Here is a 15,231-nt window from a genome sequence, read left to right as displayed (position 1 = left end):
ATTTATATTGTGAGAAAGAGTGTAAAGCATGAAGGGTGATGTCGTGCATGCATTATTTATATTGTGAGGAAGAGTGAAAAGCACGAAGGGTGATGCCGTGCCGTTCTATTTATTTATTTGGTGAGGTTGTAAAAGCATGAAGGGTGATGTCGTGCCGTTCTATTTATCTATTTCGTGAGGTTAAGAGTAAAAGCACGAAGGGTGATGCCGTGTAGTTTTCCTTTGCTGTTTTAATTGCTCAATTCGTTCAAGGATTTTCTGTTTAATTCCGTCTTTTCATTATTCTCACTCTTTATGTTGTATTCCCCCACTGTATGTCCCCTTCCCATTATTTCTGCGTTATTGCTTTATTTACTGTTGTTGCCACTAGCATGATTATACTGTTCAGGTTATATGTGGGTGTCTTGTCCTAGCCTCGTCTTTACTTCACCGAGGTTAGGCACGACACTTACCAGTACATGGGGTCGGTTGTATTGATGCTGCACTCTGCATTTTTTGTGCAGATTTTGATTCCGGCTCAAGTTGATCGAGATTTGTTACTGGTCCGTTGTCCGGAGACTCAAGGTAGATCTGTCGGCGTTCGCAAACCTTGAAGTCCCCGTCTATCTTTTATGTCCTACTATTTTCTTTCATTTAGACAGTTGTATTTCATTCAGACTATTACTTGTAGTAAATTCTAGAATGCTCTTGAATTGTGACTCCAGATCCGGGTGGTAGCAGTTAATACAGTTTTATGATATTTCGCACTTATTATATTTCATATTAGTTAATTCTTGTTATTTACTGAATGGAAATAAGGAATTGGTTTAACGATTTTTCTAACGTTGGCTTGCCTAGCAAGTGAAATGTTAGGCGCCATCACGCTCCCGTCGGTGGGAAATTTCGGGTCGTGACAGTTGGTATTAGAGCCCTAGGTTGCTTAGGTCTCACGATTCACGAGCAAGCTTAGTAGAGTCTGGAGGATCGACACGGAGACGTCTATGCTTATCTTCCAAAGGCTATGAAGTTTAGTAGCAAGTTTCACTTCTATTCTTCTATGCCGTGCGATTTTGCTTTCTCAATACTAATTGAACTCTCCTACTCTTATTCTCTCGTAGATGGAGAGAACACGTACCGCTTCTTCAGTTGAGCAGCAACCAGAGCCTCCAGTGACAGCTCCTACGTGGGGCAGAGGTTGAGGCCGAGGCCGTGCCAGAGGCCGAGGTAGGGGCAGGGCTCAGCCTAGGGCCCGAGCAGCAGCTCCAGTAGTGGAGCCTCAGATAGAGCTTGACGAGGAGGTTCCAGCCCAGACTATTCCTGCCGGACCAGCTCAGGTTCCGGAGAGGTTCATTGCAACCCCAATACTTCAGGATGCTTTGGTCCATTTGGTGGGCCTTATGGAGAGTGTGGACCATAATGGCGCATTTCCCGTGGCTCCAGCAGTCTCTCAGGCTGGAGGAGTATCTTGACAGCTGTCACGAGGTTCTATGGAACATGGGTATAGTGGAGACCAATGGGGTCGATTTTGCTGCATTTCAGATGACTGGTTCCGCCAAGAAATGGTAGAGAGATTACTTGTTGACCAGACCAGCTGGGTCGCCTGCTCTTACTTGGGACCAGTTCTATCAGCTCTTCATAGAGAAGTGTTTGCCTATCACATTGAGAGAGGAGCGTCGCCGTCAGTTTGAGCGTCTCCAGCAGGGCAGTATGAATGTTACTCAGTATGAGACCCGTTTTGTGGATTTGGCCCTTCATGCTATTCTTCTTCTTCCCACCGAGAGAGAGAGAGAGAGAGAGAGGGTGAGGAGGTTTATTGATGGAATTTCTCAACCTATCAGATTGCAGATGGATAAGTTGAATGGGAGTGAGATTTATTTTCAGGCGGCTGCTAATGTCGCCAGACAAGTCGAACTGGTTCTTACTCGGGGAGGTCAGGGGTCTGACAAGAGACCTCGTCATTCTGGTGAGTTCAGAGGTGCCTCACCTAGAGGCAGGAGTACTTTCGGTAGAGGCCATCCTCCCAGGCCATTTCATTCAGCGCTCCAGGCATCCCACGGTGCCTCAGGTGGTCGTGGCCCTCAGATGCATTATTCTGACCTGCTAGCCTACAGTGCACCACCAGCTCCTATTAGTGAACCTCCACTCCAGAGTTATCAAGGTGGTAATTCAGGTCGACCGGGCCAGCTTCAGGGTCAGCAGTCACAGTAGCCGAAGTTATTTTATACTTGTGATGATCCGAGGCACATTGCTAGATTTTGCCCTCGAGTAACGGGCAGCTCACAGCATCAGAGTTCGCGTGCCATGGTCCCGACACCAGTTGCTGCACCACCTACTCAGCCAGCCAGAGGCAGGGGTCGGCAGCCAGAGGTAGAGGCCAGACTGTTAGAGGTGGAGGTCAGGCCGTTAGAGGTGGAGACCAGCCAGCTAGAGGCCGTCCCAGGGACGTAGTTCAGGGTGGTGGGGCCCAGCCCCGGTGTTATGCTTTTCCAGCCAGGCCTGAGGCTGAGTCATCTGACGCTATTATCACAGGTACTGTTTCAGTTTGCAGTAGAGGTGCTTCAGTTCTATTTGATCCGAGATCTACTTACTCCTATGTGTCATCCTATTTTACTTCCTATTTGGTTGTGCCCTGTGATTCTTTAAGTGCTCATGTGTATGTGTCCACACCAGTGGGAGATACTATTATTGTAGATCGTGTTTATCGTTCATGTGTGGTCACCATTGGGAGTCTTGAGACTCATGTAGATCTCCTACTTCTCGACATGGTTGATTTTGATGTCATACTGGGTATGGATTGGCTGTCACCTTATCATGCTATATTAGATTATCACACCAAGACAGTGACCTTAGCCTTGCAGGGGTTGCCTCGATTAGAGTGGAGAGGAAATCTTGGCCATTCTGCTAGCAGGGTTATCTCATATGTGAAGGCTCAGCATATGGTCGAGAAGGGGTGTCTAGCTTATTTGGCTTATGTCCACGATCCTAGTGCGGAGGTTCCTTCCATAGATTCGGTGCCGGTAGTTCGTGAGTTTCCAGAGGTGTTTCCTACAGACCTGCCGGGGATGCCACCCGACAGGGATATTGATTTCTGCATTGATTTGGCTCCGAGCACTCAGCCTATTTCCATTCCGCCATATCGCATGGCCCAGCCAGAGTTGAAAATATTGAAGGAGCAGTTGCAAGATTTGCTTGATAAGGGCTTCATTAGACCTAGTGTCTCGCCCTGGGGGGGGGGGCACCTGTGTTGTTTGTGAAGAAGAAAGATGGATCTATGAGGATGTGTATAGATTATCGGTAGTTGAACAAAGTCACCATCAAGAATAAGTATCCATTGCTGAGGATTGATGATTTATTTGATCAGCTTCAGGGTCCCAAGGTGTTTTCAAAGATTGATTTGAGATCTGGCTACCATCAGTTGAGGATTAGGGAATCCGATGTTCCTAAGATAGCTTTTTAGACTCGGTGTGGGCATTATGAGTTTCTAGTGATGTTATTTGGGCTGACAAATGCCCCAGCAGCATTCATGTATTTGATGAACCGGGTGTTCAAACCCTACTTGGATTCCTTTGTGGTTGTGTTTATTGATGATATCTTGATCTACTCCCACAGTCGAGAGGAGCATGAGCAGCACCTTCGGATCGTTCTTCAGACTCTGAAACACAGCCTGTTATATGCAAAGTTCTCAAAATGCGAGTTTTGGTTGAGTTCAGTTGCTCTCTTGGGTCACGTTGTATCAGTAAAGGGTATTCAGGTGGATCCTAAGAAGATTGAGGCAGTCCAGAATTGGTCTAGACCCACATCAGCTACAGAAATCCGTAGTTTCCTGGGTTTGGCGGGCTATTACCGTCGATTTGTGGAGGGGTTTTCATCCATAGCAGCCCCGTTTACCAGATTGACCCAGAAGGGTGCCCCGTTCAAGTGGTCAGACGAGTGTGAAGTGAGCTTTCAGAAGATCAAGATTGCTTTGACCACGACACCGGTGTTGGTGTTACCCACAGGTTCAGGATCTAATACAGTATATTGTGATGCATCTCGTATTGGTCTGGGTGCGGTATTGATGCAGAGTGGTAAGGTTATTGCATATTCTTCACGGCAGCTGAAGGTTCACGAGAAGAATTACCCTATTCATGATCTAGAGCTGGCAGCCATTGTTCACGCGCTGAAGATTTAGAGGCACTACCTTTACGGCATGCCATGTTAGGTATTCACTGATCATCGGAGCTTGCCGTATTTTTTCAAGCAAAAGGAACTCAATTTGAGGCAGAGGAGGTGGCTGGAGCTATTGAAAGATTATGATATCACCATATTGTATCATCCCGGGAAGGCCAACGTGGTGGCCGACGCTTTGAGTAGAAAGTCAGTCAATATAGGTAGCCTTGCATATATTCCAGTTGGTGAGAGACCACTTGCATTAGATGTTCAGGCCTTGGCCAACTAGTTCGTGAGGTTAGATATTTCTGATCCCAGCCATGTTCTAGCTTGTACAATCGCTCGATCTTCTTTGTTTGAGCGCATCAGAGATCGGCAGGATGACGATCCGCATTTACTTGTCCTTAGAGACACAGTGCAGCACGGTGGTGCCAAGCAGGTTACTGTTGGAGATGACAGAGTTTTGAGGATGCAGGGTCATATTTGTGTGCCTAATGTGGATAGACTTCGTGAGTTGATCCTTGAAAAGTCCCATAGTTCCCGGTATTCTATTCCTCCGGGCGTCGCCAAGATATATCAGGACTTGAGGCATTATTATTGGTGGAGGCGAATGAAGAAGGACACAGTTGCCTATGTATCTCGGTGCCTAAATTGCCAGCAGGTAAAGTGTGAGCATCAGAGACCTGGTGGTTTACTTCAGAGGTTGGAAATTCCTGAGTGGCAGTGGGAGCGTATCACTATGGATTTTGTTGTTGGACTCCCACGGACTCAGAGGATGTTCGATGTAGTTTGGGTCATTGTGGACAGGATGACTAAGTCAGTGCATTTCATTCATGTGGTAGTTACCTATTCATCAAAGCGGTTGGCAGAGATTTACATTCGTGAGATCGTCCGTCTTCACGGTGTGCCCGTGTCTATCATTTCTGATCGAGGTGCACAGTTTACCTCGCACTTTTGAAGGGCAGTTCAGCGTGAGTTAGGTACGTGGGTTGAGTTGAGCACATCATTTCATCCTCAGATGGACGGACAGTCCAAGCGTACCATTCAGATCTTGGAGGATATGCTCCGCTCTTGTGTTCTAGACTTCGGAGGATCATGGGATCAGTTCTTGTCCCCTTGCAGAGTTCGCCTACAACAACAGCTACCGGTCGAGCATTCAGATGGCTCCCTATGAGGCATTATATGGTAGGCGGTGTTAGTCGCCAGTTGGGTGGTTCGAGCCGGGAGAGGCTCGGTTGTTGGGTACAGACTTAGTACATGATGCCTTGGATAAGGTAAAGATTATTCAGGATCAACTTCACACAGCTCAGTCCATGCAGAAGAGTTATGCCGACCGTAGAGTTCGTGATGTTGCATTCATGGTCTGAGAGAGAGTGTTACTTCGGGTATCACCCATGAAAGGTGTAATGAGGTTCGAAAAGAAGGGCAAATTGAGCCCTAGGTATATCGGACCTTTTGAGATTCTGGAGAGAGTGGGAGAGGTGGCTTACAGGCTTGCGTTTCCACCTAGTTTAGCAGATGTTCATCCGGTATTCCATGTGTCCATGCTTCGAAAGTATCACGGCGATCCGTCCCATGTGTTAGATTTCAGCTCTGTCCAGTTGGACAAGGATTTGACTTACGAGGAGGAGCTGGTGGCAATTCTAGCCCGGCAAGTTTGCCAGTTAAGATCAAAGAGTTACCCTTCAGTTCGAGTGCAGTGGAGAGGTCAGCCTATTGAGGCAGCTACTTGGGAGTCCGAGTCCGATATGCGGAGTAGATATCCCCACCTTTTCACCAGCCCATGTACTTTTCTATTTCGGATCGAGGACGAACGGTTATTTTAGAGGTGGAGAATGTGATGACCCAAAAGGTCATCTTATGTTTTAGAACTCGAATCTATGCTCTTAAGCCTTAAAAATCTCACTTTTACCCTTCTCAATTTGCGTGCGTAGTCCGGGCAGGTTTCTGGAAAACTTTTGTGTTGAAAATTGATAAAAATAAGAATTTATGCCTTAAAAGTTGATTTTAGTTGACTTCGGTCAACGTTTTTGGTAAACAGGCCCAGATTCGTATTTTGACGATCCTGGTGGGTCCGTATCGAATTATGGGACCTGGGCGTATGCCCGGAATCCAATTAGGAGGTCCCTTGCTCAAGTTATGAATTTATGATGAAAAGTAAAAGTCTAAAAATTTATTTGTTTTTAAGAATTGATTGATGTTTGGCATTGTTAGTGCCGGGTCCGTATTCTGGTTTCGGAGCCCGCTACAGGTTCATTATGATATTTAAGACTTGTCAGTGAAATTTGGTGAGAAACGGAGTTGATTTGACGTGATTCGGACGTCCAGTTGAGAAAATAGAAATTTTAAAGTGTTCTTGAGAATTTCATTTGATTTGGTGCTAAATTCGTAGTTCTAGGTGTTATTTTGGCGATTTGATCACGCGAGCAAGTTCGTATGATGTTTTTAGACTTGTGTGCATGTTTGGTTTGGAGCCCCGAGGGCTCGGGTGAGTTTCGGATAGGCCACGGGATGTTTTGGACTTTGGAAATCTGGTATTTTTGCTGCAGCAAGTGTTCTGGCATGTCCTTCTTCGCGTTCGCGAAGGTACTCTCGCGAAGAGTAAACTGGGCAGCTGAAGATTTTTTCTTCGCGAATGCGAAGGCTTGGTCACGAACATGAAGCGATTGGGGCGTTACCCTTCGCTAACGCGACAAGCTTATCGCGAACGCATAGTGTTAGGCATTGGGGAGGGGGAGTCAACCGTTCCTTCATCGCGAACGCAAGCAATGCCTCGCGAACGCAAAGGCCAGGGGGGAGTAACCATCACGAATGCTAGTTGGGTCTTGCAAGCGCATAGGCTTGGTAGCCAGTACCCTTCGCGAACGCGACAGTGGTCTCGCGAACGCGATGAACACTGTCGCCCAGCACTTAACTGAATCCAAAAACGGGCTTTTAGCCAAAAATTCATTTTCTCAAAAACCAAACGGTGAGAGGCGATTTTTCAAGAGCCATTTCTTCCCCAAATTGTTGGTAAGTGATTCTAAATCATTTTCTTTCAATTACCCATTACATTTATTGAATTTGCAACCTAAAATCTAGAGTTTTTATGGTAGAATTAGGGGTTAGGGTAGAAACTAGGGATTTCGGAAATTTGGGGATTTAGACCTCAATTTGAGGTCGGATTCCAAAACTAATTACATATTCGGGCTCGGGGGTGAATGGGTAAAAGGATTTTGGTCCGAACCTCGGGTTTTGGAAATTTAATTTATGAAAAATAATTGATTACTTTAGGTATAATTGATATTATTGATTCATTTTTGAATAGATACGAGTGGTTTGGAGGTGAATTCCAAAGAAAAAGCTGTGATTGAGAATTAAATGGCCTTCGAAGCGAGCTAAGTGTCGTGTCTAACTTTGGCTTGAGGGAATAGGTATTATGTGTTCATTTGCTACGTGTTTAGTTGTCAAATACGATGTATAGGTGAGGTGATGAGCATCTATGCATCGAATTCGAGTCATAGCATGCGAGTGAAATTCTATTCTTGTCTATTTTGTAGCCTTAAATTATACTATCCATGCTTATCGGGTTATTTGAAATGATGCGTGACTCATATCTGGTTTCACTGATATTTGGTATTTGAAAAGAAATTCTATTCTTGTCTATTTTGTAGCCTTAAATTCTACTATCCATGCTTATCGGGTTATTTGAAATAATGCGTGACTCATATCTGGTTTCACTGAGATTTGGTAACTTTCGAATATTGATTCAAGGTTGAGATTACATTGTGCTATTGATTATGGGTAAAATACTGGTTTCTTTGTGATACTCTTATCTATCCATTGTTATTGATTTTGTGATTGGTGAGGAGGAGTGTAAAGCACGAAGGGTGATGCTGTGCATGCATTATTTATATTGTGAGGAAGAGTGTAAAGCACGAAGGGTGATGCCGTGCATGCATTATTTATATAGTGAGGAAGAGTGTAAAGCACGAAGGGTGATGCCGTGCATGCATTATTTATATTGTGAGGAAGAGTGAAAAGTACGAAAGGTGATGCCGTGCCATTCTATTTATTTATTTGGTGAGGTTGAGAGTAAAAGTACGAAGGCTGATGCCGTGCCGTTCTATTTATTTATTTGGTGAGGTTGAGAGTAAAAGCACGAAGGGTGATGCCGTGCAGTTTTCCTTTGCTGTTTTAATTGCTCAATTCATTCAAGGATTTTCTGTTTAATTCTGTCTTTTCTTTATTCTCACTCTTTATGTTGTATTCCTCCACTGTATGTCCCCTTCCCATTATTTCTGCGTTATTGCTTTATTTACTGTTGTTGCCACTAGCATGATTATACTGTTCAGGTTATATGTGGGTGTCTTGTCCTAGCCTTGTCACTACTTCGCCGAGGTTATGCTCGACACATACCAGTACATGGGGTCGGTTGTACTGATGCTACACTCTGCACTTTATGTGCAGATTTTGATACCGGCTCAGGTTGATCGAGATTTGCTACTGGTCTGCTGTCCGGAGACTCAAGGTAGATCTGTCGGCGTTCGCCGACCTTGAAGTCCCCGCCTATCTTTTATGTCTTACTGTTTTCTTTCATTCAGACAGTTGTATTTCCTCCAGACTATTACTTGTAGTAAATTCTAGAATGCTCGTGAATTGTGACTCCAGATCCGGGTGGTAGCAGTTAATACAGTTTTATGATATTCCGCATTTATTATATTTCATCTTAGTTAATTCTTCTTATTTACTGAATGGAAATAAGGAATTGGTTTAACGATTTTTCTAACGTTGGCTTGCCTAGCAAGTGAAATGTTAGGATCTATCACGGTCCCGTCGGTGGGAAATTTTGGGTCGTGACAGAGTTTTTTAAGCCATAGCCATAGATCATTAGATATGGATGCTAAATAGATATTACTATCTAGATTTTTAATTCCATCAAGAATGTAGACGTTTCCATACCTTTTACCTAGAAGAATAATCATACCTGCCTCATTTGCAATAGCACATCCAGTTTTCTTGAATTTAACTTCGTACCCTGAATCACATAGTGTAACGACCCAACCGGTCGTTTTGAGCATTTGCACTATGCTCGGCAATTTACGGGCATGGGTAGATCCGTATGATGCATTATGACTTATTTGAATCATCGGTTTTGATTTTTATGTTATTCGGAATCGAATTGAAAGAATGGATTTCATTGTTGAAACTTTAAATTGGGAGAGTGGATCAAGTTTGACTTTTTGTGAATTTGAACCTGGAACGGAGTTTTGATGGTTTCGTTAGCTCCGTTGGGTGATTTTGGACTTAGTAGCGCGTCCGGATTGTGGTTTGGAGGCCCGTAGTAGAATTTGGCTCGAAATGGCAAAAGTTGGAATTTTGGAAAGTTTTACCAGGAGTGGACTTTTTGATATCGGTGTCGGATTTCAATACCAGAAGTGGGAGTAGGTCCGTAATGTCAAATGTGACTTGAGTGCAAAATTCGAGGTCAATTGGACGTAATTTGATAGGTTTCGGCATCAGTTGTGGAAGTTTGAACTTTCAAAGTTCATTGAATTCGAATTGAAGGGTGATTCGTCGTTCCGATGTTGTTATGTGTGTTTAGGCTTCGCGTAGTTCCGTATTATGTTACAAGACTTGTTGGTATGCTTGGATGGGGTCCCGAGAGGCTCGGGCATATTTCGGATTGATTTCAGATCATTTTCTTCAATGTTCCTATTGCTGGTTCTGGTGTGACCGCACCTGCGACTAGTTTGCACAGGTGCGATGGTCACAGAAATGACGAAGGGGTCGCGGGAGCGGAAATATTGCTGGGAGCAGGGTACCGCAGAAGCAGAGATTGCTTTGCATCTACTTAGGCGCAAATGCGGTGAGTTGAGCGCAGAAGCGGTTGTCAGGGCAGAAGCGATATTTAGGCGCACACCTGCGAGTGCGTAGATGCGGGTATTTACCACATGTGCGAAGGCAGGCCTCCAGTGCTTCTCCGCAAAAGCATGATTTTGGTCGCAAAAGCGATGCCGCAGAGGCGGCTAATGTGTTCCAGGTGCGAAAGTGCTAGGTAGAATGATAAATACATGGTTCGCGATTTTGGCTTCATTTTAACATTTCCAAGCTCGGATTGAGGCGGTGTTTCAAGAAAATGTCACCATATGAATTGGGGTAAGTGTGATCTACTCGGTTTTGGTTATATTTCATGAATCTACCTTCATTTTGGTAATTGGATTGTGAATTTAAAGAGGAAATTGGGGGTTTGGGCCTAAAGTTTCATAATATGAATTTTTGAGTTTTGAACATCGAATTGGAGTCGGATTTGAGTAAAACTAGTATGGTTGGACTCGTAATTGAATGGGTTGTTAAATTTTGTAAATTTTTTCGGGTTCCGAGGTGCGGTCCTGGGTTGGGCTTTTGGCCAATTTTGGGCTTTTGATCCAAGATTTGATCCTTTTCGATCGGGATTGGTTCCTTTAGCATTGTTTGATGTATTTGAGTTGTTTTTGGTTAGTTTTGAGCCGTTCAGAGGTCGAAATGTGTGGGATGGCATTTTGGAGCATTGTTTGTCTTGCTCGGTGTTGGAATTGGCTTGTTCGAGGTAAGTAACTCTTCTAATCTTAGTGCTGAGGGTATGAAATCCCGAAATACGTGTTATGTGATTGGTATTTAGGTGACGCACATGCTAGGTGACGGGCGTGTGGGCGTGCACCCTGTGAATTGTGATTTCGTTGTTTCCATAGACACTGTATAGTGGCCCTATTTTGTTGATATCTGTGTTATCACCATGTGATAAAGTAGTTAAGTTGTCAATCATGCTAAATATCATGTTTAGGCTTTATGCTGATATTGTTAGGACCCATAGTGGTCGTTTCTTGCTGTCATCTCACTGATTTCATTGATATATTGTACTCAGTTATATTCATGCATTCATATCATATCTTAGTCTCAGTTGTTGTTTATTGATACATCATATCATTGTTGTCGGGCTAGTTTCATGGCATTGTGAGCCCGTGAGTGAGACTGGAGAGATTGATGACTAACTGAGGCCGAGGGCCTGAGTGAGAGTGACATTTTGGGATCGGGCTGCACGCCGCAGCATATGATATTGATTATATTTTATATGGATCGGGTTGCGCCGCGACAAGCCTTCGGGCTATATATACATATTATTAGACCGGGTTGCACGCCGCAACAATATTGGATCGGGTTGCACGCCGCAACAATATTGGATCGGGCTGCACGCCGCAGCAATATAGCGCTTGGGCTGAAGGAGCCCCTCCGGAGTCTGCACATCCCTAGTGAGCACAGTCGACTATATATATATATATATATATATATATATATATATATATATATGTGTGTGTGTGTGTGTGTGTGTGTGTGTATGTGTGTGTATGTGTGTGTGTGGATCGGGCTGCACGCCACAACAGGTATTATACAACTCTAAGTGATTGAGTATGCTGAGCCTTGAGCATAGTGAGAGAGAGTGCTAGAAAGTGAGATTGAGTAGTCTGAGAGTGTGAGTATGTGAGTTCATCTCTGAGATGCATTGCATTGATATGCATACATGACATACAGGCATAGAGATGTATTTTCCTCATGCTGTACGATATCACATCATTCATAATTTCTCACACATGTTGACAGATGGGCATAGTGATGCATTTGTTTTACACTGGTTATCTGGAAAGAAAATGAAATATCTTATTCATTATGGAAAGGATTTTGGGAAAATTATTGTTTTCAAACTTATTCATAATTTTGGTAATTCTGGTAAACGATTTAGGTTTTCATTGAAGTACTCGAAAGGCAGAACTATTTTCAGAAATCATGTTTTTGTTGAACATTTGATTGTTGAGTTACTTCTGGTATTACTTGTTTTATGTTGTTATGAACTATTGTTGGTTATTGAAGTTGGGACTCGACCTTGGTACAAGCTCGTCACTAATTTCAACCGAAGGTTAGGTTTGTTACTTATTGAGTACATTGGGTTGGTTGTACTCATACTACACTTATGCACCTTGCGTGCAAATGTTTGTTGCTGATGTTGCTGTGTTCGATGGGAGCTGGATTGAAGATGCACCTGCATCCCGGCTGTCGCCGCCTCTTGTTCGTGGTAGCTCTAGATCTGTAAAACTCTGTTTATGTACTATTCAAACAGACTATGTATTTATTTCAGTTCCGCTTTGTAAACTCTAATCTTACAAGCTCATGATTTGTACTACCAGTTCTTGGGGAATGTATAAGATTAAGATAATTCTTTACTTAAATTGTTTTATTAATTATTATTGGAATTAGTTAGTGGTTAAGTGGCTTACCTAGCGGGTGGGTTAGGTGGCATCACGACTAGTCGGATTTTGGGTCGTGACATATAGTTGGCTAATACATAGAAGATTGTAATTTAGTCCATCTACTAGATATGCTTCAATAATATCGCAATTATTTCTGAATGGAACTGTGCTAGTACTAACTGTCTTTCCTCTTGAATCATCTTCAAATTTGACATTTCCTCCATTTATTTTTGTAACTTCTTTGAATAGATTTTTTTCACCCGTCATGTGACTGGAACACGCACTGTCTAAATACCATTTTTCTTTGCGACACTTTCTGTGGTGTTCCTGCAAAATAAAATTATCACCTTCTTTTAGGTACCCAAGCTATCTTGGGTCCTTGTTGGTTAGTATTACTTGAATCGGGATTAGTTTTGGGTTTCCAAATCCATCCTAAAATATTTGATTTATGAAATCCACAAAAAGAGTATGTATGACCAACTTTGTTACAGTAATGACACGCAGGGGTTGATCTAATTTTCGATTTCCCACTTGTGTTACTACTTGTGGTCTTAGTTCTAGCCAGTTCTTTTACAGTTGACTTGTATGTCACATGATTAGATTTGACAGAACTGTGGCTGGTGGACTTGTGCATTCCATTAAGTTGCATTTGCAATTCTTGAACTTCATCTTGCATCTGCAATTCTTGAACTTCATCTTGGAGTACATCTCATTCGATTTCACAGACTTCAAGTTTAAGTTCCCAGACCTTATTTTCTCTATTGAGTATCCTTAGTTCATTCAATATTTTTTGGGACTCCTTTAGAGTAAGGTCAATAATATCCTGCAATTCATTACATCTATCAAAGTTATATGATCTTACCTCGCTTGTTTCACCTCCTTCCATGAAATAATTTTCAGTATCTTCTTTGCATTCATCGTCTGATGCATATTCATCGGTCCAACTACCAGAGTATGTATTCATGTCATTTTCCAAAATGGTCACGAAGCACAAGTTTGCTATTTCTTGGTGGTCTGAATTGTCTTCATTACTCCAGCTTCCAAAAGATTTGTTTTGATTGAATCCTCTGGAGACTTTTCTTTTAAGATCTGGGCTTTTAACTTGAACATGCCCATATTTCCACAGTCATAACACTTTCCATCATTCTTGTCTTGTTCATTATATTGCCTGGTTCGCCTGTATGGCATCCTTCCCCTTCTTGTGTTTCTATACTTTCTCATTAATCCATCCATGTTTCTTGATACCATGGCAATTTCTTCTTCAAGAGCTTATGGGTCATCATCAATATCATTTTTAGGTCCTTCAGTTGTAGCTTTGAAGGCAACTATTTTCTTCTTTTCTTCGTGGTTTGTTTTCTTAAGATGGGTCTTCTTGAATGCTATAAAATCTCCTTGTAGTTCATCATAAGAAAGTTTGTTTAGATCTTGAGATTCGAGTGCGATTACTTTTGTCTGCCAAGGGGTAGGTAGACTCCTTAGAATTTTCGAACTTGATCACCACTTGAGTAGGGTTTACCAAAGGCTTTTAGATCGCCAATGATTTATTGAACCTTGTAAATATTTCCTTAATGGATTATCCTTCTTTCATCTGGAATAGTTCATTATCATGGACAAACATGTTTATTCGAGTTTCTTTCACTTTGCTGGTTCCTTCATAAGTGACTTCTAGTTTGTCCCACATTTCTTTGGCTGTATCACAACTTGAGATTTTTTCATTCTCCTCTCCACTTATAGCATTATAGAGTAAATTTATTGCCTTAGCATTGACCTGAGCAACTGCCATTTGCTCGTCTGTATATTTATCTATATATTTAGGATAAGCGGGTGGTTGAGTTGCTACTGGTAGTGGATAGTTACCCTTTTTGATATCGCGCCATACTTTGACATCATAAGATTTTGCATATATTTTCATTCGCACTTTCCAGCAAGAAAGATGTTATCCATTGAAATATGGTGGCCTGACTTCCGATGTTCCTTCTTGAAAGAGTGCTCCAATAGTTACTTGATTTTACATGATCTTATCTTACAAGTTGTTAAGCAAAAAAGTGTGAGACTAACTGTTATACCAATTGAAAGTGCAAGAGGGGGGGGGGGAGAGGGGAGGGTGAATTAAAATTTATTCTTTCTTTTGCGAGGTAGTCGACTAACTTGCGTTCTAGTCGACTGATATTTTCGAAACTAAGTATAAGAAAGGAAATTACTGAAAGTAAATGACATAGAGTGTTTTTATACTGGTTCAGATTCATAATGAATCATACGTCTAGTCCCCTTGGGTTGCTAGAGTGATCACTTTCAAATATAAAGTGACTTAGTACAAATGGGTTGATGTTATACACCAACAACCTTTTAATCACTTTGTTTTTCTCTCTTATGGTTTATACAATGCCTCACCAGTGTTCTTTCCTCTCTTTCTTCTCTTTTTAGTTACATAAGAAATCTATGACAAACTACATCGTTCGTTTGAAGTAGAACGAAGTGATTGATTTTGGTTTGATCATAGTATATTAATCCTTGGCGTCTTCTGTAGAATATATATGGTGAGTAGGTTCCCATTCATCATTCTGTGATAGTGAAATGATTGAGCAGCAACCCAAGGGAGTTGATTTAGAATCAAACAAGCTGATTTCATTCCAGAAATTGAATGGACTTTTCCTTTCGTTGCTTCCTTGATTTTCTTTTCCTTGTGAGCCGTTGGAGAGAATATTTTTAGAGGATCTTCTATACTGATTGATTGATGCCTTCCATAAATGATAGATTCGAAAATCCACGTGATTGATCTTCTAAATTAATTGATTAATCATCTTATTCTGATTGATTTATGCCTTCCGTAAATGGTTGATTC

General features: G+C 42.3%; 1 protein-coding gene and 1 pseudogene across 1 annotated transcript; one reads left to right on the top strand and one right to left on the bottom strand.

Moving 5' to 3' along the window:
* Window positions 1-2,729: 2,729 nt before the first annotated feature.
* On the top strand, window positions 2,730-5,897 carry LOC138907352 (uncharacterized; annotated as a pseudogene).
* An 8,065-nt stretch (window positions 5,898-13,962) lies between these two features.
* On the bottom strand, window positions 13,963-14,301 carry LOC138907347 (uncharacterized). The gene has a single exon (XM_070197947.1). It carries the CDS (start codon window positions 14,299-14,301, stop codon window positions 13,963-13,965), a length of 339 nt encoding a protein of 112 aa, XP_070054048.1.
* Window positions 14,302-15,231: the final 930 nt, after the last annotated feature.

Source organism: Nicotiana tomentosiformis, chromosome 1, assembly GCF_000390325.3.
Source record: "Nicotiana tomentosiformis chromosome 1, ASM39032v3, whole genome shotgun sequence".
Lineage (NCBI taxonomy): Eukaryota > Viridiplantae > Streptophyta > Magnoliopsida > Solanales > Solanaceae > Nicotiana > Nicotiana tomentosiformis.
The sequence above is the reverse complement of the archived record's forward strand: the minus strand, read 5'-3'. Positions and strand labels throughout refer to the sequence as shown.

Coding starts and splice junctions, on each gene's coding strand:
- LOC138907347 (XM_070197947.1), bottom strand. CDS start 14,301: ATGAAAATATATGCAAAATCTTATGATGTCAAAGTATGGCGCGATATC.